The sequence below is a fragment of the Mustela putorius genome, unplaced genomic scaffold (assembly GCF_011764305.1).
Source record: "Mustela putorius furo isolate JIRA1106 unplaced genomic scaffold, ASM1176430v1.1 tig00003899_pilon_pilon_pilon, whole genome shotgun sequence".
Lineage (NCBI taxonomy): Eukaryota > Metazoa > Chordata > Mammalia > Carnivora > Mustelidae > Mustela > Mustela putorius.
In genome coordinates, this window is record NW_025422048.1 from 13,151,323 (window position 1) to 13,177,740 (window position 26,418).

The 26,418-nt window shown below is 41.0% G+C and overlaps 1 protein-coding gene across 5 annotated transcripts in view; it reads left to right on the forward strand.

The window, feature by feature from the left end:
• The window catches only part of FGF13 (fibroblast growth factor 13), a 491,770-nt gene that overhangs the window by 302,692 nt on the left and 162,660 nt on the right, over positions 1 to 26,418 (forward strand). For 4 of the 5 annotated variants that reach the window (XM_045068230.1, XM_045068231.1, XM_045068228.1 and 1 more), the window contains exon 3: positions 663 to 830. The exons of the other annotated variant lie outside the window; for it this stretch is intronic. In XM_045068230.1, coding sequence (XP_044924165.1) covers positions 663 to 830 — 168 coding nt within the window. The remainder of the gene's footprint in view (positions 1 to 662; positions 831 to 26,418) is intronic. 5 annotated transcript variants of the gene reach the window in all.

The following is a 26,418-nucleotide window of genomic DNA, read 5'->3' on the forward strand; positions in this document are numbered from 1 at the left end:
AATTTTGGCGAACCAGGTCCCTCTCTCCCTCCCTTCAACAAGGTAGGTCTTTGATCCAGATCTGCTGTTGGTTGTGAGGCTCACGACAATTTCTTGTCCTCATTAAGGGGTCCTGAATATCTGAAATATATCTGCGATAGCCCCAGTTCTCCCTGAAAAGCAAAGATTAAAGAGCAGTACCCTTGAATCTTCTGTCTGATTGGGTGTGTGTTGGGTTAAAGTCACTAAAGTCAATTTCTCCCAGGGAGGAGACCACACAAAGAGGCAACAGCGAATACACTGGTAATTGGCGGACCTCAGCCAGTTCAGCCTGCCCATATTTCTACTATAGCTGCAATTGCAACGTGTGAGGGCTACTTGGTGTTTATTGAGGTACAATATGGTTATTGGTGTTAAAGAGTTTTATGGTACTTCTGGCACAGTTTCACACCCTTACCTTTTCCTTGTATTAACAACAGAGGTCTGTAGAGTTGAGTACAGGGCTTTATTATTTTAAAGTCAGCCCCTAAAACTAATGTCAGCAAGCTAGTAAACGTTTTCCTTTGAAACTTTTCTTAGGAATGTTGTTTCTTTAGTCTTCCCCGGGAGTAGATGGGATTTAAGATGCTCGCTGCTTTCCTGAAGCTCTAACTTGAGTTCATTTTGTTGTGTGGTGACCACAGTTCTGGATGACGCCCCCCCTGGCACACAGGAGTACATTATGTTACGGCAAGATTCCATCCAATCTGCGGAATTAAAGAAAAAAGAGTCCCCCTTTCGTGCTAAGTGTCACGAAATCTTCTGCTGCCCGCTGAAGCAAGTACACCACAAAGAAAACACAGAGCCCGAAGGTTTGTGCCCAACGGACGCGTGTTTTTGCTTGTTTTCTCTTATTCTTCTTTCTTTCTCTTTCTTTTTGACTGTGCATTGCCCTCTGGTGTGCTGTGTGTCGTTCGGCCCCTGACAGAGTTAGGAGGCCCCTGGCTCGCTGGTGAATGTGTTATGCAGGCTCAGAAGGAACACTGTATAATACAGTCATCTCGGGCCCAGCGCGCACGGCCTCTTGCTTCCCACAGCGGAACCGGTCTCAGCTGCTGTCCTTCTGTTGCGCCGTTTTGGCTGCTAAAGTTGCTTGCTCCTGTGGCCAACATCTGGCCAAGTCTGTTCCCATCACTTGCATTCCTGAAACAGCAGTCGGCTAAGGAATGACACTTCTAAAGGGACATAGTGAGAAGATGGTTCCAAATTCTCTGACTCTCCTCCACTTCATAAAGCTTCCGCATTGTGCTTGAAGAATGCTCGTGGTCTACTTAGTCCGCTGAAGCAGGCCCTGACGTCCCATGTAATGCACGCCCAGTTGCACTTGGCCACAGTGAAATGCATGCCTCAAGGACATTCTTGAGTAGTTTGTTTTCCTTTGCAGCTCAAGTCCAGGTTTGGAAAATTCTACTTGCCGCTACTTAAACCGAGGTCAACAGCATGTGCATTGTAACCCATGCTACAAACCTCTCTCTAAAGCAACTCGTCTGTCTAGAGAGAGTATTCAGACATTTCCCCCTACTTTTTTGCATATATCAACCAGGGACAAAATGTGGTCAGCTCTTTGCCATTTGTGTCCATTTCAGCTTCCTCGCTTCCACATAGAGTTTTAAATGTTCGTTGGCAGAAAAGGAGACGCATTCATTTTTCATTGTTCCATGTGTATTTCAGCCATAGAATAGAATATTCGCATTTGTTTTTACGCATGCTTTGGTATTCAAGCTGTCTAATTTGGGGGTGAGTTCTGATGTCAACAGTGAACTCATCTGGAGATGTAGATGGTGATCCTTCACAGTGAGTAAAATGAATCTTTTGGTGGTTTGATAGAGAGGATACCGACTTGAGCTCATGCTTCAGTAAAAAAGAAAAACAAAAACTTTCAACCAGTGATAATTACTTTACTCTTTATAATGCATTTCAATATTTTCTGCTTTCTTTTCTCTAAAATTACATATACTTGCAAATAAACACACACACACATAAAACCAGTGTCTGTGTTATAGATCTATACCATTGATGATATAGTCATATATATTAAGCATATATAGCATAATTGAACATATATGTTACAGATACTATGCTGTTTTTCTACTTGCACAAAAGCCTAGAATACAAAATTTGGTTAGAGGAAGAAAAGGAAACAATTTAAGAAGTACCTGATTAAATTCAGTCAAGCAATCAGTTTAGAAAGTTACTTCAAATCATTTTAACAGTACTCAGATTTAAGAAAAATACAGTTGAATAACCTAAATTTAAACCCCCACCCCTTCTTTTCTTATTACATACAATTTTGTAAGATCTGTGAACTTTCAAAATATCCCTTGGAGCGTACTGTGTGTACTGTTACAAATGTTTTCAGATAGGAAGAATTCTTTAGAGACTGGATAGCAGTAAAACTCCTCATATGAGGTTTGGATTGTTTTTAATCTGTCGTTTCATCTACATGTTGAGTGGCTGCCATCATGCTTAATGTCACTGTCATACGCTTTGATGATGGGCATTGTCTTCTTTCAGACTGAAGATTTTCCTTATCTCGCTCTCCTTCCAGGTCCTCTGGAATAGTGAAGCTAATATTTCCTTCCTTGCTCCTATGGATTATTTGTAAATAGTGTTAGACTCCTTACAGGTTTTCTGGAATGCCATTTGAATAACACAGCTTGCAATTTTACTATACCCAGCTTCATAAAAGGTCCCAGAAGTTAATGTGAAAACCAGACCTTGAAATGAAAACACTTGATCTTTGTACAAATTAACAGGGTCCAGAAGATCCTAGACGGGGTGAAAACAGTGATGCTGTGGAAGAGATCTAGGATAAATAAGGAGACTGTATCGAGAAATTAACATGCTTACTTCATGTAGGATACCAAGGCTCGTCATTTCCAGGCAGTGAAGTAGCCACAGTTTTGGAAGGGTTCAGTGGTCATTCTGGCAACCTGGTAGATGTTGGCAAGACTGGTTTTTGAATGCTGTAGAGTCCAGTCTTTAGTTTTCTCTTATAGCTGCTATAACATGTTACTGCAGTTAGTAGAAATAAAAGGCCTCTTGATTATAAATAGAACCTTCATTCTAAACTATATCCACACTTGGAAACATTTTATTCTCATGTGAAGCATTTTGGAAGAGAGTTTCTTTCATGGTTTCTGGGCCAAAGCACGAGACCTTAACTGAACTTGGCCGTGGATGCCCACCAGTTCTACCACATGTGAAGGCGATGAACAGGATGACCTCTTCTAATGAGGTGGTTTTGATAAAACCCTCAAGTGAAAAATAACAACTTCATTAAAATTTGGGAGGAAAATTAAAGTTTGAATTGGGTAAGTTTTCGAAGTGATGAAATTAGATCAAAGAGCTTTCATGTGTATTATGATAAAACTGCAATTAATTTTCTTCTTACTGAACTGATAAAAATTGACCAACTATTTTTATATTATTACAGACAAAGTCTTGGTGTTCCATTTGATTGGTGGTGTCTTTGTGCAGGCCAGATTATCCTCATAGTTTATGACCGCCTGAGATTTGCTACAGATCATTTATTTACAGTTCACAGTCACCTGTCTTTTAAAAGGTATTTTTGGATCGTGTCTAGGGCCCTCAGAAGCCATGTGAAAAAACGTTGGAGGATGGAACCATCCCACTGGATTTTCAGGATGCACTAAAGCCATGTTACACTTTGCCAAAAGCAGGTTTCTATTTCTGAGCAGCCAATTCCAAAATAAGTTCTTTAATCTGTTCCAAATGCTTGTGATTTTCAGTGATATGATAATTTACATAAAAACCACTTATGATGTAATCTTATATGAGTACCGGCATTTGGCTGAAGACACACATACTAGTATCTGAGAGTCAAATGTGGCCCAGGACCAGCAATGCTCTTTGTTAAAAGAAAGCCACGTGGAGAGTGGAGGTTGTTACCAAAACCTTCCTTCTTACTGTTCCAGGAGGCTTTTGAAAAGAGAAAATACGATTCTTGTAGCTTGATTCTTTTCTTTCATTGTCGGGTGTGCCAAAATGAAATCACTGATTTCGAGTAACTTCTGAAAGCCAGTCATCAGGCTTTCACTGATGTCTGAAGATTGTTCAAAAGCATCACACCGAGATATATGTGCTTGCAGGTTGATACTATTGAAAATCTACTGAGAAAAAGAAATGGATTTCCAGCATTCACCTTTAGGATTAAAAATCCTGATTACAGTAGTAAATTTGAAGGAGTTAACACAATATAGGAGAATATTACGGAGCTCGGGAGTTGGTCAACCACGGTCTTTCGACCAAGTATTTGGCTTTTTTCTTACAGCCCTGTTTTCATGTGATCTATTCCATCTGCCTCAGGACATCTCTAACCTTTTAATTCAGAGAGGCATCCAACCACAGTGACTTTGGTTGGAGGAGAAGAGAACCTGGGCTCCAGAGTGGTGAGGAAATATGGCAGCCTTTACTGACCAAAAGAAAGCAAAAATTATGTGCCCAATATTATGGGGGGGGGAGGGCGTATTTGTAACTAGTGCCAATGACTCTTCCTCTGATGTTGCCTTGCTTTCTTTACACCCTGGAGAGAACACATCCCCGTGAACAGCACCAGTCTTGCCTAAATGGTAAGAGAGGAAGAAAGTAGAAGAATATTGAGGAATATGTGAAGGGAAGTGTCTTTATTTTTGTCCTTAATTTTTCTTCAGCTTTATTGTCTCCTGTTGTGTGTCTTCTTCATTTGAATAATAATGAGCCTTTGGAGGAAAAAAGGGTCTAATACTATTTGAATTAGTCATTTGATAAAAATGAAGCAACCTCTGATGCTTGACACCTGGAAAATGGCTTGACTTTCAGAAAGGATGTGACTGGGTTCCATATCTGTCCCCTTGAGGGTGAGAATTGGAGGGTTATTCCTACTTTATTAGAAAAACATGGAGCCATATGTTTGGGTGGCTCTGAAGCGATAAAAGACTTTACTCTTAATCTTTTAATTTCAAAGTAACTATGACTTAGGGGTCACCTTGCCTTTGATGTATTACCTGAACGATGGCAAAACGACACCAGAGAGTTTTCTTTGCTCATTGAAGCAAATGGCGGCTTAATTACAGAGTCACAAGAAAGATTTTAAAATTCGTCCAAAGTGAAAACAAATTAAAGCCAGAAATCTGAAGGCCTTGGTGATTAGCAATGAGTAAACAATATCCTCTCCCCAGAAAGTATTCAAATGTGTTTCTCTTGGTTCCATGTTGGCTATTTCTTAATAGGAGTCTTATGTCCTAAAACATTAGGAAACCAGTAATGGCACATTCTCTCTTGTGTCCTATTTCCCACCTATGGCAGCAAACAAAATTAAATCATATTTTGGGGAGAGTTTCTACTCTCTGGAAAATGCTTAATTTGATCAAGGAAGTATATTTAACAACCAGTCATTCAATGTCAGGCCAGGATGAGCATTTATTATTCTCTTTTTAGTTATATGCCTCTCGATTCAATCTCCAGGCTGGCTTTTACAGTAGAAACGAACAACCATTCATTCCTAGAAAATCTCATTTGCTTCTTAGAGCAACAGGCCTTCCTTCTTTCTTAAGCCTTGGTGTTTCCTTCGAGCTGGCAGTGACGTTTTCCTGAGGTTTCTCTTGGTTAATATCAAAGGCAGGTATTTCTCCTGCTGCTTCTTCTCGCATCAGCCAATGCTGATGACCTGTTTCAAGTTTTCTTTTGTTTAAAATAACACTGCTCTGGGAAGATGCTCCGAAAGGTTCATTGGATGAATGACAGTGTATGGTGATGATTTTGACTTAAAAAAAAAAAAAAGTGAGTATCTAAGTGCCAATACTTGAAAATCCCATTCATCCATATGGGAACTGCCCCCCTCAAAGCTATTACTTCTGAGTAGTAGTAGTGTAGTAAGAAAGCACAGTAACTCCTCTTGTTTGTTTCTCTTTACGGCCAGTTGATAAACCATTTAAGAAAAGATGCCGTTCTGACCCAGCATGATAGAACCCAGGTAGGCTATGTTCCTTGTCTGAAAAGACATAGCCTGAATGACTTTTGGCTATTTCCCCAAATCAAGCCGAACCTGAATACATGGGGGTCTCCCTGGTTTCAGAAGATACACAGGAATCTGCTGTCACCTCTGCTTTGGTTTTAAATGATAACTTGCTTGCCTGATCGAAGAGCATTGTGGGGACTAACTATACTCTCGCTCACGTGATCTTCAGTGATTAGCAGATCGGTATTTTCCAAATTATGTTTCATGAAACACTGATCATATAGCTATGTGAAAAGACAGAATCTATGGTCAAATGCATGTTTTCCAAATTCCACAGCACTCTCAGAGAGTCTCAATTCGTAAGAGTATATTTAAAGTTTTGTGGAGTCTTACAGATCAGGAATTTGACTTTGGGTGATTCGGTGGTAAACATTTTCCAGCTACCGAACCCTTTTTTAAAAAAAGATTTTATTTATTTATTTGACACAAAGAGAGAGAGAGAGAGATCACAAGTAGGTAGAGCAGCAGGCAGAGTGGGGGAGAAGCAGGCTCCCCGCTGAGCAGAGAGCCCGATGTGGGACTCAATCCCAGGATCCTGAGACCCTGACCTGAGCCAAAGGCAGAGGCTTAACCCACTGAGCCAACCAGGTGCCCTACCAAACCCTTTTTGTTCATCACACCTATTAGTATCATACAAATACACTCTGAGAAACGCCATGCTGGCTCTCCTGGGCATCAGCATATCCCCTGTCACAGCTGGGCTTTGACAAGTAATACACTTTGGAAATGCATGTTGTTCCCTATCTCTCTGACCCCCCTCCTCACTATCTTTACGGAAGTGGTCCTCAGAGTATGGATCCATGATCAGGGCTGGGTCTGAAATTATTTGTTACAAGTCAATGATGAGATAAGGAGCTTGTCCTAGAATGTAAATCAATGCACGGCTTTCTTCATCAAGAATGTATTGCTGTCTTGCTGTGAGAAATAATGTCAGCTGAATGAGATAAAAAAATGTGCTTAGTGACAGAGTTCGCAGATCAGCCCTAAGTCTGTGGACCATACTTTGAGTGACCCTGCTTTAGATTACTTAGCTGATTCTCAACCTTGGCCACACACTGAAATCGCCTGAGGCCCTTTGGAGGAAGAGAGATGCTTGAGCCCCGCATCAGACCAAAAACAACCATTCAACCAATAACTTGTCCAAACAAAAACCCTGCAAAATCTCTCGTGGCTGAGGTAGTTAGAAAAAATAGAACTACCCAGGTGATTCTAATGTGCTAACAGGGTTGGGATCGCTGCCTTAGGAAAAAATCACCTTGGCATAAGGTCTGGTGTGTGATGTCAACTGTCAATTCAAAATTCTTATCATGCTGATTGTGTGGGCCTCTTTAGGAGGTGGCCTGTGATGAGAGGGCACTGCTGGACAGGCAGCACTTACATGACCTTTAGAACTTGTGGCCATGGAAGGTATTCATCATTCTCAACACACACGTGTGCACACTCGCATGCACCCTTTCTGTTAATTGTTCCCTCTGGTGTGAGAAGCTTTTTATTTTGATGAGGTCCCAGTAGTTTATTTTTGCCTTTGTTTCCTTTGCCACAGGAGACATGTCTAGTAAGAAGGTGCTGTGGCTGTGGCCAAAGAAGTCGCTGCCTATGTTCTCTTCTAGGATTTCAATGATTTCCTGTCTCATGTTGAGGTCTTTCATCCGTTTTGGGTTTATTTTTGTATCTGGTGTAAGAAAGTGGTCCAGTTTCATTCTTCTGCATGTTCCTATCCGGTTTTCCCAACACCACTTGTTGAAGGGACTGTCTTTTTCCCATTGGGTATTCTTTCCTGCTTTGTTGAAGATTCATTGACCATGGAGTTGACAGTCTATTTCTGGGTTCTCTATTCTGTTCCATTGATCTATGTGTCTGTCTTTATGCCAGTATCGTCTGTCTCTATGACTACAGCTTTGTAATGTATCTTTAAATCTGGAATTGTGATGCCTCCAGCTTTGCTTTTCTTTTTCAACTTTCGTCTGGCAACTTGAGGTCTTTTGTGCTTCCATACAAATTTTAGGATTCCTTATTCCAGCTCTGTGAGAAATGCTGGTAGTATTTTGATAAGGGTTGCTATAAATATATAGATTGCTTTGGGTAGTATAGGCATTTTAATAATATTTGTTCTTCCAGTCCATAAGCATGGAATATTTTTCCATTTCTTTGTGTCACCTTCTATTGCTTTCATCAGTGTCTTACAGTTTTCAGAGTACAGATATTTCACCTCTTTGGTTGAGCTTATTCCTAGGTAGCTGATGGCTTTTGGTCCAATTACAATTGGGATTGATTCCTTGATTTCTCTTTCTGCTGCTTCATTATTGGCACACACCCCTTTCTGAAGTTCCCTTGCCTCTTTGCCATTCTGTGCTTTTTAAACTATAATCAGGCTTCTCCATAAGAGTGTGGTAATCTGCCACCTTGTGACCAACATCCTTTCTTACAAGCAATTGTTTCAACACGTGTCTTCTCAAACTATGATTCAGCTTGCAAACGTGGGTGGAAGAGTTTCTTGGGATCACGTATGAGTGTACCTGAAAAAGAGAAGATGGAGAAGGAGAAGAGTGTAGCAATAGGCCAGACAAGTACCATTACTTCTTTGCTTGATTGCCCCTGCTCTCGGTGAGATCGCAAAAGTCGTGCTCATGGCCTGGGTGTCTGTCCCTAAATTGCACCAGAGGCTGTTGTCATTGAGACATTGTCCTCTTATCAAATAGACATCACCAGCTCCTACAGCATGAAATTACGACAGCACTATGTATGTGAAACTGACTTTGATGCGATCGGGAGACTTTAGTTGCTATCCGTGTTTGTAAATCCTTCCTAGCACTGTGTACTACACTGATTCATATGCATCTGTTATACTCTACAGCATGTCTTAGTGTGCTCCAGAATCCGCAACTTGAATAATGCCCATGGGAACGTGCGGAACAAGAGGTATAACATCCTGCATTTTATCAACACTTACCCTTGTCTTGCTTCACAGCTGATATCCACACTCACTCCAACACATCACAATCACATGTCCACTTGCACTCATGTGCTGGCATATTTCTCCTTGCGAGCCCCAGCTATTTTAAGATATATATTCTTGGAACAGCTCCAGGTCATCCTTCAAGCCCATCCAGCTTTGGAAGTGACAAGTGTACGTTGGCTGGAAGACCAGATCCCCACAGAGGAAGGGAAAGAGCAAAGCTCCCCTTAGCTGCTTCTCCATACAGTGGCTTCCCTAATACATGACAGGACTTGATTTGAACCTGGTTTTTCTGGCCTCTGAACCCTCTGAACCCATGTCCTTTTCCCTCCATGGCTTCTCCATACGCTCAGTGTTCACTGTCTTGCCTTACACGCGAGTTTATTGTCTGACGGCAATGCAGAAGAGATATGTTAGTTTTAAAGGACTGGAAGGCTGTCCACACCCCATTCTCAGGCTCTGCTATGAAAAGGAGTTGCCTTAAGCGGAAGGGACTCGGGAGGTATTTGTGAATTCTGTGAGCCTAGAGTTGGTTGTAGGGTGGCACTCCAAAGAAGTAGGCGAAATGTCCCTTTCCTTCAAGGGGGAGATGACTTCATCTAGGACACACAAAAAAGAGTAGAGTAATTAGTGAAGAGCTAAATTCTGTTTGAAGGCAATAAAAATGGCCTTAGATTAAAAAAAAAAAAAAAAACCACATGAACAGGTTACTTGCCTACTCTCCTTTCTTTAAATTGGGAGATGCTCTTCACCTGTAACGGTAGAAATGAGGAAAGGTCATTTCCAAGGATTAAACAGGTGACTCTATTGCTTAATTTTTTTTCTCAACTCAATAAAATTGCCACCATTGACAGAAATGTTAGTAAGACCTGCTCTGAGCAACTCCCCCAGTTCCATAATATTAGGTGTTACCTAGAGGTCTGGATGTTAGCAATGAACTCTCTTTCATCACTTGTTGGAACCCTACTCTCTAGCCCAAGGTAACTGATAATAAAAACTTTAATTGACAATTATCCAAAATTTACTATGTGTCAAGCATTTTACCTAACACTATCTTAGTTCTTACAACAGTCCTTGGAGGTAGGTAGGTAGGAATTTTTTTTTTTTCTCTCCATATTATGGATGAGGAAACCAAGAGTCAGAGAAGTGAACTAACTTGTCCAGTGTCACCTGACTGGGCAGCGGTAGAGCCAATACTCAAACGTAGCCTGTCTCACTCCGAAGACCGTGGTCTCTCAATTACAAGAGACTATATCCCATAACAAGGCTGACCCTAGAAATATCTTCCATTTTGTTCCCCAGTTACCATTATCCGCTTATTGAGACAAATTGCTGAATATACTCTGTAAGCAGGGGGGACCTTGGGTCTGTCGTCAGAGAAACAACAGATTTTAAAGTGCCTGATTCTTCAGAGAAAAGAGAAACAGCCAGATTTAACTTTAATGTGTTTATAGGGAAAATTCTCATCAAATGTGACTTGGTCAAAACACTTTACACTCTGCAGTATCAGAACTCGCATTTATTCACTGTGCTGGCATACATTTACTCAACTGCAGGCCAGATCTTAATCCCCTTGGGCCAACTGACCTCCCACCTCAGAAAATCATCTCACAAAATATCTGTTGACCTAAGACCCTGGATGGTAAAACCTTTATTACAAAGTGAGAACTGACTTCAGGCACGTGAAGAAAAAGTCCTGCCAAACTGGGTTGGGTCACTGTCAAGATACTGTTCTGTGTGACTTTCACAAGGAGTGAAATTGCGTGCTATGGTCCATTTTCCTCCAGAAGCATGAAGAGGGAGGTCACAGGGATTTGTGTGATGTATTCTGTGCAGGACATTCTATACTGGGCTTTGGTTAGATGTTTAGCTATCCATTTTTAGCATCTTTTATGTGCCAGGCACATGAGGTTTATTATCGTTCATCTTCCCAACCCATGAGGCAGGGGTCATCCATCTTGAAGGACGTAACGGGGGAAACTCGCTCAAAGTCATACAACTAATAAGTGTCTTAATTGGAATTTGAAGCCAAGTCTGTTTTGTTCCCAAGTTTGATTGGTCTCTTCATTGTGCTGCCTATGCTTGTTCTATACCTTTCGGGTGTGAGCCATGAAAAAAGAGCTCAGCACCGTCCTACCCCTGCATCCATTGGGAGACATCGCGTGTGTTTCTCCACATCCTGGCTTGAGTGTTGGTCTAAACAATAGGCCAAGGGCTAAAAAAAGCAATCTCCTTAAGATTTGTCACATGTTTCTTATTTTTCATTTTCTGTTTTGTTTTTGGAAATTTCGCTGCCTTTATATCTTTATTTCTCATGCACTCCGTTCTTTCCTTCTAGAACTTATTTTTTTAATTGAAGTATAGTTGACAGGCAATGTTATATTAATTTCAGGTGTACAACATGGGGAATGAACAGTTCTGTATATTAGTCAGTGCTTACTACAGGAAAGGCAGTCACCATCTGCCACTGTGTGTTATTACTATATTACTGTGTTTCCTATGCTATACTTTTCATCACCGTGACTTCTTTACTTAATTAGTTTTGTTGAAGTATGATTGACACAAAATGTTATAGTTCAGGTATACAACATAGTGATTGGACAACTCTCTACGTTATGTTACGTTACTACGTTACGTTACGTTACGTTACATAACGTAAGGTAACATTACTACGTTACGTTACCACTACTGTAACTCACGTCAGTTACCATACAACGCCATAACAGTACCATTGGACTTATCACACGTTCTTGCCTTTTTCCCTATATCAACAGCTACCAACTGTAGGTCATTTTTCCTGTAGGACTTCCTTAAATGAAATAATGCTTCAAAGCCATAGTTTTCCTCATGGAGCCACTGGACCTTGAAGTGGCCATAACTAGTTCTGTCGTGAGCTGCCTCTCCCAAGAAAAAAGAAGTGGGTGATGTACAGTTCTGGGAGTGCCGTGTTTCTGAGGTGGGATGCACACGGATAAAGCCTGTTTTGAGGTCATCCATCTTGGAACACTTCCAGTGAGAAATCAGACATTCCATTCAGACACCGGATTTTTGTGATCACCTTGGAGTAGAGCAGTCATGTGCACCAAAGGTGGCCCCGTGTTTAGGGTAGTTTGTAAGTGCAGGGAGATTGTAGGGACAGACATGTCTGTAATGGGGTTATTTGCTCCTTCTGTCTTGGTTCACCTCTATCAGAAATTTGCCATTGTCCTTATGGTAGCACTGTTGACTTTGTCCCTTCCGGAAACACCACACACTGGGACAAGTGAGATGTGCCCCTTGTGGTTGCTAGTTGTCATTCAAAGACGGTGTGAGTGCTTGCACACACGCATGCACATGCGTGCATGTGCGTGTGCACACACATGTATGCACATCTTGAGTTAAAACAGCTTATTGAGAAAAACACAGACAAGTAGTAGAGCTCACATGGTCCCTCACCGGAGCCCTTTCTAGGAGACAGCCAGCCCAGCAATGTGCAGCCTAATCATAGACCTCTGTGGAATAATGTGGACTCAAGCAGGCCATTCACACAGCAAGGCCATTTGTCTAGCAGGCTGCCTCAGGCTGTGAACAAAATCTCCTTCTTTTCATGCCACAAGGAAGGAATAAAGGGCATTTCAAAAAGTAGGGGTAATAGACGCTGCCAGCCAATGACTTTTCTCTTTTATTCCCTCTTCTGCCAATTTCCTCTATAATCACTTGATTTTTCTCTGAAAAGATAGCATTTTGGATTCATGTTAGAAGGTTCATGAACTGATTCAGTAAATTTCTAATTGGCATGCATGGTTGGCTCTTCACTTAGTGGATAATTGGCTAAATATATCCAGAATATTTACTGAGGGAGGAAAAAAAAGTCCCCAAAGCAAATCAGAATAGTTGGGGAACCTTTTATTTTAGTGCAGCTTTTTCTCTGGGAGCAGTTACTGGTGTTTTAAAAGAAGTCTCTCTCCCTTCCCAATTAGGACTCCATTTAAACATACATCTTTTATGTCATCCCTGCAGAATAAAGCTTTATTAAGTAGATGCCATGGGCATAGTAGTGTCTGTCAACAATAAATACTCAATAACATTTACCATTAGGTACGTCTTCAAATAACCAATTTTGATATTCTGACTTCGACCAGACATTTGCCCTAATTCTAGGCAGCAAATGACTGATAGCACTTCCAGTTACCCTCAGCAGAATTGATATATTTGCCAAGAGAAACTTATTATCTTATACAAGCCAGGAATTTTACTGGTTATTAGGCATAGCATTGAATAGGGGCACTCTTTCCACACTCAAGGACGAAAGAGTGGAAGGGAAGGCAGGCGTTGAATTAATCTATCAGTTATCTCTTTGCATTTGAAGTTACCCTAAAGCACAGGGGCATAAAACAGGAACAATTTCATCTTTCTCCTAGTCTATCAGTTGGCTAGGTCTGCTAAAGACCATGTATAGGTTCTGGTGCTTTGGACTGAGTTGACTCATATATTTGCAGTCAGCTGGTGAGTCAAGATGGTTCTGACTATTCTAGAATGGACACAAGGCTAGATCTTACCACCCGCGATCATGACCTGAGCTGAAACCAAGAGTTGGACGTTTAACCAACTGAGCCACCTCGGTGCCCAAGCCTCTCATATATCCCTTTTAACATCCAGACTTGGTGGCCCAATTCATTTCAATATAAAACAGGTATCACTGATGTGCACGTGGTTTAGAATGAGTCCTGATAAGGTGGAGTTATGAGGAACGCATAGTCCCTGCTACTCCTTTAGCAGTAGGTCTTTGTAAAGAGGTCATTGATTTCTCTTCTCCATAATGCATCTAAAGTTCTAAGTCTTTGCCAAGACTGATTTATTCTTTTGTTGTTTGTCCTTTTTAATGTAGTTAAGTTTGCTCAATATTTTGAACAGCCTAAAAATATTGGACCGCTGGGAATTCAAATTAAAAGTAAATTGCCTCTTGAGTTCAGTATTTAAAAACAGGTATACTTTGGAATTGTATAAATATGCTGCAATCAAGGATGACATTACGTGAGTTTCCAATAAAGCAAGTTTTCTGCCAACTTTACAAACATGTGCACTTTTGCTAGACTGTAGAAATTGATTCCTTCTCTGGCGGTGAGTGTTTCTTGCTGAATCAAAGAGCTAGTGTTTTGAAAGAACAAATGCACAGTTTTGTGGTGAAGAACTGTTGAGTTGACAATATGATATCGTGCCTATATAATTGAGCTGTGTTCTCACCTAGGATTTGTGAATTCAGATCCCAAGGAAATGTTGACTTCCCGTGCAAAACTGGATGACAGCTTTCTGTATAGGTGTCCCCTTGTCCAAGGTCGGACACGTCTTCTTTCGTGGTCTCTAAAGAGTCAAGAGAAGCTTTGTACTATCAGGATGAGAAAAAAAAAATAATTAACTTTTTGCAGTGCAAGCTGGTCCAGAGGGTTTGGGAGAAAATTTTTTTTCATTTTGAAGGAAGCCTTGTACTTGGATCAACCCTTAATTAAGACTGCATTAGGCTGCTGCCCATTTCTAAACTAAGGGCAGAGACTACAGCTGCTAGACCCTTTTTGTTCAGTTCCCTTTTTTTACCAAGATAGGAAAATGTCATCGTAGAAAGTACTGAATTCACACTCCTACCCCAACAACATTCGATTTTGTCCTTAGCCTGTTCAGCGCTACTTTCCTTCCTGACTATGTCTCAGTTTAATCTGTGCTGAGACAACAGCATGTACTATCAAATGTAGGTGTGTCTCAGTAGTGGAACAAGGAGGCTAACCAAGGAGACTTTATTCCTATGGCTTGTCAAAACATTTGGTACCTGTCACCCTTTTCTCACTTGTCTGCTGGCCCCGAGAAAGGGCTTTGAAGAGGAAAGAGCTATGTCTGTGCACAGAGGGGGAAGAAGGTTCGATTTAACACACAATGTGAACTTTGTCTTCTCTCCTGTTTAGTACCATTCCTGCTGGCTGCAGAGGAGGGAACACTGGGAAAATCAGAAATGAGCCTGTACCCCTGGAGTCCTCCAAGCAGTAGCATTTATGATCCTTGTGCACCAGTACCCAATTTTTTCCGCATGGAAGATCTAAACAATCAGCCAACACATCCAATACTTGGCAACTAATAACATTGGATGAAAAATGATACCAAATTATCATGGGAAACCAAGTGAGAACTTTAACCCAGTGGGTATATTTATTAATTCTTCTTTCCTGCTATAAGAAGTAGTTGACATACTATCTTTTTTATTCAGTCATGTCACCTCAGACCCTGTGTTGAGCTAGAAGAGGGATTCTCAACCTTGGTACTCTTGATTCTTGCACCAGAGAATTCTTTGCCTTCAGGGGCTATCCTGGGCTCCACACACTGGATGTTAGTAACATCCCCCAGGGTCCTGACGAAAACTATCTGTCGACAATGCTAGATACTCCATGAGGAGAGAAATCCCCACCATGAAGAACCACTTGGGTACATACCAACTATGTAAATAAGAAAGATGTGGCCTACAAATTACTCTTTTTTTAAGAGCCAGTCCAAAGGCTTTTGTTTAATTGTTACTAGTGTTCTTCTTCCTTGGACAACTTAATCCAAATTCTGCCTTACCCCTCCCAGTCTTTCCCCCACGTCTCTAAAAAGTTTTTAAAATTATCTAAAGTATGTATAAGATTTTCCAGTAAAGTTCAATGCAGTTATTTGGGCTGAGAACACTTGGGCCAGCCCTCTGGTTAAATTAATCCTTCCAAGGTCATTTAATGAGTATCCACTTGGTTTTTCCTTGTGTCTCCTCTAGGAGATCTGGAGCAGTATGACAGAGCTCCTGCCTTCTGTGAACTTACAGTCATATATAAAAAGTCATGTAAATCAAGTTGTGTCAAGGTTCGAGGCTCAGCTTCAACCCACTTCAGGAAATTCTTTTCATTGTGGTCCTCTTAGAAAGCTTCTGTCGAGTCCATCTCTTCAGCAGAGCTGACGATGAGCAGAGGTGAAAGTATCCCTAAATATTTTCCTTTACATTTTTCATATCTAGTTGAATATTCAAAAATTTTGAACATTAAGTCTAAACAGGTAGACTCAATCAACATTGGCTGCATTGGGCTAGTCGCTTCCCTTCAGATCCTTAAAACAACCCCAAAATGTACTATCAGCCTTTCCCTTTATCCTCATGGTTCCCTTTAGCAGCAAACATGAGGTCAAGAAAAAAGGAATGTTGTAAAATCTTGCATAATAATTTTATGGGTTATATAGAAATTAAATGCATCAAAGTTCAGAAAAATTAATATTCTAAAGGACAATCAAAGAACAGAATTAAATTTACCTCTCAGCGAATTTATTTTTTCAGAAGCAGTTGTGGTTTATCTGGTTCCTGTTTTTTAGCTTTGCTTTTATTCCGTTATCATAGTAAAGTGCCCCTGGTGAGTTACCTAACTTTGGACAAGATCCATTCCGTTCCGTGGCCCTCCATATCTTTTTCTGCAAAATGAAAAACAATAATAAATTGAATATGCACTGATTTCTCCTCTTGTTTTAAATATCGCAGATATGTAAAATAAGAATCAATACGTTACTAAGTTTTATAACAGATTTTTGCATAGTCAGAATGGAAGTTGGACTAATATTGTTCAAGTACAATTTTGTAAGTTTTAAGTGTTTGCTACCTTCATGTGGGCCGTTCACTGATCAAAAGCTAGAGTGCTCTGTGGTCCATATGGTGATGGCCATGGGCTTCTCCTTTTCCAGATTCTTCCTGAAACTGGTGATCTTGATTCTGGGCTAGCTTTTAATTAGAGTAAAGCCTAGGCATGGGCTTGGGTGGGGATGGGAAAAGTAACATTTTCTGAGTGCTTGACTGTCTTTGTTTAAAAAATTCGTATGATGACGTTAGCTAACTAACTTGCCCAATATCACACCATTAGAAAATGGGGGAATTGAGGTTCAAATCCATGTGTCTTGCCTAAGCTGTACCCTGCGTTCTCCACAAGGAAGGCTTTCAGGACCTACCTTGAGGAGAACTAGGAGGTAAGCGTGCTTTACCTTTGGTGACCCTTTCACTCCTCCCTTTAGTTCCTCTAAACTGGACTTCAGGGACCTAATGTGGTCATGGCCCTGTTGTGAAGAACCTCCAGTTTGTACCCATTTGTGGAGAAGTGCTTTGGAGCAGAGAGGATCCCTTCACCACAGACAGTCAGAAGATGGGGACAAGAGAAAATGGTTGGTTGGTTGGTTGGTTGGTTGATTGGTTGGCCGGTAAACCAGCACAACACACCAGCCACTGCACTTCCCACCTCTGTTTCCTAGCTCAGAATCACAGGCACCAAACTTCACATCACTCCTCAACTCACCATCCCTCCTCTTGGGGGCTCTCCTGGCATTTATGCTTCTCACATCCCTTTCCTTCTCTTCCAGACACATGGTAAGAATATGTGGGAGGTATGGGAGAGGCTCTCTTCTGAAAATAGCCCGTTATTCTTTCTTTTCTCTTTCCCTGTTTCATTTCGAAACCCACTGTTTCATTATAGTTTCCTTGTGGTGAAGTAGAAGCACGTGGATGTAGAGGGGTTTGTGCGCTCACATTTGACCATTTGGCCATTCATCAACTCCCATGTTTGCCGATTTCTGCTGGAAGCTACCTAACAACCGCTGTCCTCCCAATGTGTAAACTAATTCTGGGTGAAGGAATAGGTACAATGGTGGGGCATTTATTCATTTAACTAAATTTTAGGGTTTTCCAAATGACCCCATTTTCTTTTAGACGGCAACTTGTCATCCGCAGAGCCAGAACAACGCACCTCTCTGATATTCCGACAACTGTTCTGAATGCTGGTGATCTAGGAGTAAGAGAAGTTTAAGGAATGGTAGGAAAACCAGAGTGATATGCCAGTTTGATTGGAAATGAGAGAACCTTGTGGAATATCACCTCGAGGCAGGCTCTCTGTCTTACTTCTCCTCACCCCTGTCCCCAGCGCCTTGCATTGGCCCAGGAGCAGCAATCACCATAGCCACTATTTATTTGAAGGCCCAGCCAGGCCAAATACTGTGTCAAGTTACTCTGATCACTATATAAATTCTTTCATGTAGGTATTTTATCCCAATTTCATACCCCAGGTAACTGAGGCTCAGAGAGTTTAGGTGAGGCAGAACTAAGGAAACTAGTAGATGCTTAAAAATATAATTTGATTTGAATTATCAACTACAAATGATCTAAACTGATCTCTTGACATGTCAGCTCCTCCATGTGGGGTGTCCCCTAGGTTGGTGACTTGCACTGTTGATTAAGTAGTGATTACATTTAACTGTATATTTTCTCTCTACAAAATAATTTACTCTAGAGTAATACCTTTAGTAGACACATAAAACACCACTTTAGTAAATCTCTTATTAACTCTAAAGATAGTAGCTGCATACATATGCATTCAAATCTGCCCATAAGTAGCAGATCTGACTTAAATATCTGTGGACAGCACAGCTCATCCCTGTAAGTTCGAAGTCGGTCACGTTCAAAATTCTTAAAAGGCTTGCTCAAATCCAAACTCAGCTTTTGCTTTCCCAGATCTATTCCTACCACTCCCACCCTGAGACCATCTTGGAATCAGTTTCTCATTGATTTCCCTCCATGTTAGGTCTTATTACCGCCTGCCTAAGAATAAAGGGTTTTGTCTTCCCAGAGAGGGCAGGACCTGGTCTTCTTCCTAGTGCACAGTAGGAGCCCAAGACATGCTTCTCCATGGAAGACTGCAGTGTTGCTGTTCTAGAGAGGAGGCAGCATGGCATATCAAGTAAATAGAACCTTCTGTTACCTCTTGATGTGCTGAAGAATACTTCTCAGTACTGGAAAATACTATGTGTTACATGATACTATTAAGGGCATGTTAGTCTTACTAGCAAGAGGCTTTCACAGAATGTGTTGTATAGTAATGGCTGTCTCTTGAGTGCTGTTTTACCTTAATGGAAATTTTAAAATGCAGAGTGAACAATAGATAGATTACTTTATCAAGGCAATTAGACTCCACATAGAATTTGCTTGCAGGTTACTTCGGGTTAAAAACATTTGGGTTGCTGATTGTATTTTTTTTTTTGTATTTTTAATTCTCTGCTGTGAGAATCCACTCATATATATCATTTTCTCCTAGTGCCTGCTGCTGGGTGCAATTAACTACAGCAGAAACCACTGTACATGACATCCTGCAGGTCCTTCAAATTTGTTTCCACCAGTGTGTTCGCTAGAGACCACTGTAGGGGAATGGAAGGAACTCAGAACTCACTGCGGAGCAAACCTGGCTTTCACTCTGACCTCTCTGACACTGCTGGGTGATTGGGACAGATGAGGGGAAAACAGAGACAACAATGGGATTGACATTATGGGGCTGCCTTGAGGACTGATTGACCATAATGCCTGAAACATAGCAAGTGATCAGTAAGCTGAACTCTTTTATTATGATCATTGTGAGAGATAACGAAGGTTCAGAGGTGGGTCTTTTAATGGATCAGGCCATCCTTAAGCCAACCCAGCCATTGTCATGGTTAAATGGACCTTCAGAGCCCTCATCAGTTTGTAGCCACTGTCCTAAAGTATTTAATGGGACCCACCTGGTGCTGTGCCTCTAGACAAGTTCCTGAGTTTTGCATACTCTGTCCTTCCACTTAATACCTGCTAGCTATTCTTACTGTTATTAAAATTGTCTTTAGAACAGCAAATATATTACGTACATGAAATGCTCCCCTAGAAAAGGTCCCAGGAGTTAAAAATGAATAACAACTGCTTGCCACATCCCTGCCCTGGAGATTTGCACTGCATGTTAGAATATTAAAGATGCCGAAGAGTCCTATACCATTCTTATTTCATGCATATGAAATTGTTTTTTGCAATTACAAAGTACCTCTGTGCAACGAAAACTCTTTTGTTCTGTCATCTTCATTTTTTTCTTTGCCATCTTCACTTTTCTATGACAACCCTTAGCATTCTTCCACCGTCTTTCACTTCAAGGCAGTCTTTCAGCAGCCGGGTGCGATGAAGTTGCAATCACTGCCGTCAGACCACCAGGACCATAGAACATGTCAGTCTGTTCCCTGGAAGCTTCCAGGCGGTTGGTATTCAATGTTATTTTCTGGCACGTACACGAGTTCTTCTACTATCACAACATGCTCTGGTAGCCGGCAGACTTCCTCGGATAGCAGCTGAATTTGAAAGTGGAGCCAATTAAACAGGAAGTACAATCTCACCTAGAGAAGGCTGTACATCACATGTACCCCCCCCCATGCTACAATTCCATGGGTCACAAGCTTATGTCTTGTCTCACAGTTTACTGTGCATTAATGTACCAATATACGAGCTTAGGGCCATAATGCCCATCTTGAAATAGGAAGTTGCTTATGGTGTAGAGCTATGAGGCCAGGGTCTCCTGGGTCATAAGTAAATCCCACTTTAAGTATTACTATTTGAGCATTGGAAATTATAGAGGAGGTAAATGGGGATAATTATTCATTTTACTAATTCATACATTGCAAGATTGATTTGTAGGGCTTTTGCAAAATGTATTTAAGTAAGCATTGAATTCTACACAACTTTCCAAGATCAAACCATAGATAAAGTAAGGAGTAACTGCCTTGGGCTACGCGGTTTGATTCCTTCCCTTTGCAATGTTCTTTGGATCTGATTTTCTTGTTTCTGCATAGTTGGCATATGATGAAGCAGCTTTCATGACTAGAATATTTTGTGAAATACTACCATTCACAAGAAATACACCTCTCCTTTTACTACGTAAGAAATTTGTGCTGTAGACCTGTGTCCTTAGGTTTTGTATTCTGTGAAAAGGCGCCATTCTTGGGTTTCATTTTGCATGGATTTTATTGGAACACTATAAATGACTTGTAGGGAAATGAATTAGACATGTAAGGGGTGTGCCAACTTTTAGACCATGTGAGTGCTGTTAGTACGTTATAGACATACGTTGTCTAATGATATTCATTTAGCCTCAAAGAGATAAGAGATTTTCAGAAATAGCAAACTCGTTCCCAAAAGCACCTAATGCATCCAGTGAATCATCCTGAAACTCTGTAGAATTAGAGTACTAAGGTCCTGTGGGAAATAGCACAGCTAAATATTTAAGAAAGGACAGACATCGTGATCTTCTAGAAAGGAACTTTAGTAATCAGAAAGGTAACCTGACAGGGACTGAGAGGATGGATTGCTTTTCAATCTGGCAAAACTTTTCATTTAGGTACTATGAGAACCGCCCATGAGAACCACCATAAGGGATCATGGTTTCTAAAAGCCCTCACAGGTTGGTCTAGCACAGCCAAACAACTTCTTTATTCCCTAAGGAGTCAGAAACTCCCCGTCTAAGAAGCCAAACAATTAACCATCCTGATGAGTCGGGCTGCCAGCAGGGAGCTGAGTATAGTGCAGGGCTCTGGACACTTGTTGAGAAACCTAGAATTTGTCAGCCTGTCTCTGGAAAATGTCATCTTTGGTCCATGAACTAAGAGTGAGCCTACCCAGTAAAATATCAATTGCCTACATTTTTAGCATAACCACATGCAAATCACTGGATTTGACATACATGACTTCATGTACGGGTGAGGAAGCTGGAGCTTAGAAAGGTAGCATGTAAGTAGCAGACCAGGAACTCAAACTTGGGCAGTAGAGTCCAGAGGTCAAGTTCTTAATCCTAGCCATCCATTTTGAAAGGGTTTGTGTGTTTATCAATGAGGGTCCGAAGTAGTCAAGGACAAGTTACTTTTCTTCTGAAACACAGGCAAGAGGAAGCCCTGAATGATTTTTCACTTCGCTGTGCTTTATGGAGCACTGCTATGTGTCAGGTACCCAGCTAAGGCTTTATATGTGTTACATTTTATAATTCCCCAATAATCATGTGAGGTTGATCTTTTATTTGTCCCCAGTTTCGAGATAAGAAAATGGAGACTTGGAGCATAAATTTGAATTTACTCACCCAAGACCAACTAGCTACTAAATTGTGGAGCTGGGACTTTGAACCCAGATCTGCATGACTCCATAGACCATAGTCTTTAACTACTCTCTCTCTCTCTCTCTCTCTCTCTCTCTATATATATATATATATATATATATATATATATGGTTTTGGTTTTTTTTTGCCCCAGTGAGTAACTCCTAAGACCATCAAAACAGTCACTTTGACCACCATGTTTATCACTTACAATGAGGTGCTACAGTTAATGAGGAGGAGAAGAGAAGATGAGTGAGACTGACTATGCAACTTTCCTATGACCTTTTTTAGTGGGCCAAGAATCATCTTCTTTAAAGGAACACTTTAATCAACTCCTTGGGCTAGTGGTCCTGTCTGCAGAAGACGTGGATTGGGAGCCACCTGTGTGGTGGAAGAAATGCCCAAAGGAGATGTTTGAGCACAAATACCACTCTTAAGCACAAATCAAGTAGGGTGTATAATTCCTTTGCAGCAAGATGGAATAGCCTGCCCACTGAAGCAGAAAGATAGCGTTCCTTTTCCTGGGGTTGTGAAGCTATAGGGTAAGTGAAGGAAGGGATGTGAGTTTAGATCTTTTGGGGAGTTTTTCATACAGAAAGTCTTAACCAATCCTGATTCCTTCTCTTTAAAGGCCAAGTGTTATCATATGGGCTCTCTGAATACGCTTAGAGAGAATATAGGCAGAATTCTGTGAAACTTGGCTTATATTTGTAGCCAACGTCTTTGACACAGCTCTACTTTTAAGATGTGGGTTTTTTTTTTAATCACTAACAGTAAGAAGTTATTATTATACAATCTCAGTTATCCCTTAACTTTTGACCTCCATGAGGTCAATTTTTACAAAAAGTTTAGTAGTTGGTCATGTTCTAGCTTTCTAGATTATTTATAATCTGGAACACAGTAACAGAAGAATTTCACATTTTGGCCCTTTACATTGGAAAGTGAGCAGGCAAAATGTATCTAGGATGGATAGCCTTGACACTGAAGTCATGAGGTCAGTTGTGTGTCCTATTGTCTCCATATTTCATCCTCCACGGCAAATATCCTAAAGCTTCTGCCATTTGGCTCAAGCCTCTACCCTCTGTGAAGCCCACTATATTATTCAGGATTCCCCAGAGAAACAGAACCAATAGGAAGGGAGGCAGAAAGAGAGATTTCAATTAAAAGAATTGGTTCATGTGATTATGGAGGCCAAGAAGTCCCCCACTCTACCACCTACAAGCTGGAGAACCAGGAGAGCTGATGGTATAATTCATTCCAAGTTCAAAGGTGTAAGAACCAGTGGAGCCAATGTTAGAAATTCTAGTCTGAGTCCAAATCACCCTTCCTCCATCTTTTTGCTCTATTCACGCCTTCAATGGATTGGAAGATGCCCACGGACAATGTGGAGGGTGACCTGTGCTCAATCTATTGATTCAAATACTCATCTCTTCTGGAAGCACCCTCACAGACACACTCAGAAATAATGCTTCACCAGCTATTTGGGAATCCCTCAGCCCAATCATGTTGCCACATAAAATTAACCATCACAACTTTTCAGTGGATGTATTTACAATGTTGCAGAAAAAAGTCTGGGTGAACTCCCACAGCTTGCCCCTTCTGCACCTTCTGACTTACCAGCACTTGTAGTCACCCTCTATTCTATTCTTGTCACAGGCGATGTATCTCTTCCAGTTCAGAGGCAATTCCCCATCCTATATCGGCCACGGACCATTTTTCCTGCCTCTTTTTTGGCCTTGTTCTCCATTAGTCTTCTCTCCCTTACAATTCTATCATTTTCCTCCCCATAGGCTATACTGTCTTTTGGAATAAAAATGTGCTCAGGTAAAGGAACTCTGGAGAGTGGACACTCTTTGATGCTAATTGGCAGAGGTAGAGAATATAGGAAAATGAGTTTCAGTTCACTCCCATGCTCTGTTCCCTGTATAAAAATAACCCATTAGTGAAATGTTCTGAACTCTTAAATGGGTGTGGTGATATGGACATGATATTGTTCTTTTGAGGATCCAATGAAATAATATCTATCACTGAACAAAGGTGTATCATCAGACATAGAAACTAGAACCTAGTAAGTGCTCCAAAACAACGATGTCTGTGGTCATGGTATTGTTTATAGTACTTATAGTAGTCACAGGAATTTTGTTGGGGGGGGGTGGCATTGAGCTGAAATACCTTCAAGGTGCCCTTTACCACTCCACATACAAGTTTGGATCTTATAATGTCCTGTGCAGTCCTTTTCTCAGTATTCAATACCTTGTAACTGAATCCAAACTCCTCAGTTTCATTTCCTCTCAAAGACACCCTTGTTCCAGGCATGCTGGACCACTTAGCTTCCCCACTTATGCTGTGGAGTTTTGTACCTCATGACCATGTTCATGCTGCTTCCTCTGCTTTTCCTGCCTTTCTCCCTTCTTTACAAGACCTAGAATGGTACACCTTGATCAGTGATGTTTTTCTCATCCCCACTGTCCTCTGGGAAGAATCAGTGATCCCATACACTTCATAATGTACTGTCCCACATTGTACATTCATTGTTGACCTGCTTTTCCATCCGCTGCACTTGGAACTCCTGGGGAACTCAGAGAAGTTAAACTTGGCATCTCCAATGACTGGATACTTGTTAAAAATCTAACAGTCATGGTAATGGACAACTAATAGGGCCTCATGATACCGGCCACCAGTTGAAGAACCCAGTGTTCACTTTAACTGAATTTTTAGTCACGTGACTGGAGATTCTTCTTCTTTTACTCTTAAAGCCATTAAATAACAATGTTCCTCTCTTGGACATTCTAAAGATGGGAAGTTAATACAATATTCGGTTCCCTCCTTTCTATTCCAATTGGTGCTAAGAAATCGAACCTTTCAGCTTCTTGATTATAAGGGGGAGGTAGCCTCTTAAAAATAATTGACTCCAATGAGCAGGATCCCTCTCAGCCACTTTTCTCTCATCTCTCTGTGAGGGCATGAATGATTTTAGTGATTTCTCATCAGTTTGAAAGACGTGTCTGCCATCTTCCCTGTTCAATGTGTATGAGGCCACTTAGCAAACTTGGAGGCAGTAATTATCATCAACTTACTCTTTCATCCAAGACGCAAAGCACGGCTTCAGCATTTAATGAACAGTTGCAGACAAGAAGAGAATCCGATTGGTTTAGCCTCGGTCCTGTTGGCAGGGTCGGGGGTATGATGTCCGTAGGCAAGAAATTGATTGAGGAGGAAGTATGTCGGGCTCCCTTAGACAAGGGGCCGGATTGTTGCTTATTTTTGAGCTTGGCGACCTTGCGGTAACTAATAGTTTATTTATATCTTGGTCACTAGCTAGATACCCCAAAAGCCTTGCTTTGTTTTTCCTGCAGGGACATCAAGCCCTTTCTTCCCAAAGTGGATTTTCTACTCAGTTCCTCACTTGTTGGCACCTGCAGGTGTAGAAATGACCAAAAAGATCAATTTCTCCAAATGCCCTCTTTTCTTCTTGCTAGAAGCATGTCATACTGTCCATACCTCTGTCATGAACATAGTGGTTAAGATCCCCAGCCTAGCCTCTGGACAGATATTTGACCTCTGGTCTGGGCATTTAACGACTCTGAGCCTAAGTTTCCACATATGTAAAATTGTCAGACTATTAGTACCTAACTGTTTAGATTGTTGAAATAGTCTGTGGCAGAAGACAAAGGGAAAGTTAACTTTTGTCGTTAAGGATTGATTTTTAGTTTTTCCTTCTACCCCCATCCGCTCCCGTAGGACTTAGCAAAAGCAGCTCAGTTGCCTTCAGATGAGGAAAAAAAAGCCTTTACTAATGTCCTCAAGATTCTCTATGAAGAAATTGTATCTGGTGACCATTACCACTCTCTCTAATTTCAGGGCTGATTTTGATTTCATGTTGCAGAAACAGGCTATCTCAGAGTAAACGTATTTTCTATTAGAAGTTAAAATACTAGTTTGTTTGTTTGTTTTGTTTTGTTTTTAAGTTCTTTTGGTTCAGTATACGGAATCTCTGAATTTTTTTTTTACCGTCTTTTTTCAGGTTCTCGCTTTTTTTATGATTTTTAAAATTTTTTTATTAACATATAATGTATTATTGGCCCCAGGGGTACAGGTTTGTGAATCGCCAGGTTTACACACTTCATAGCACATACCTTCCCCAATGTCCATAAAGGTTCTCACTTTCTTAACTCAACCACAATACTTGCTTTTAAAACATGGTCTCTCAACATTATTGACATCTGGGGCCAGAGAGCTTTGTTGTGGGTGACTGTCCTTTCTGTCATAGGAGGTTTACCCTTGATACACAAGCAGCACACCCCCTGCCCTCAAGTTGAGACAACCGAAAATGTTTCTAGATTATCATGTATGTTGGGGGTGGAGTGGAGTGACAAAAACACCCCCAGCTGAGAACCACTGATTTAACACATTTTGTCCATTTTGAAGCCTCCATGCCAGAACATGGGAAGAATTCTCTATTTTAGAAAGGGGAAAAAAAAAAA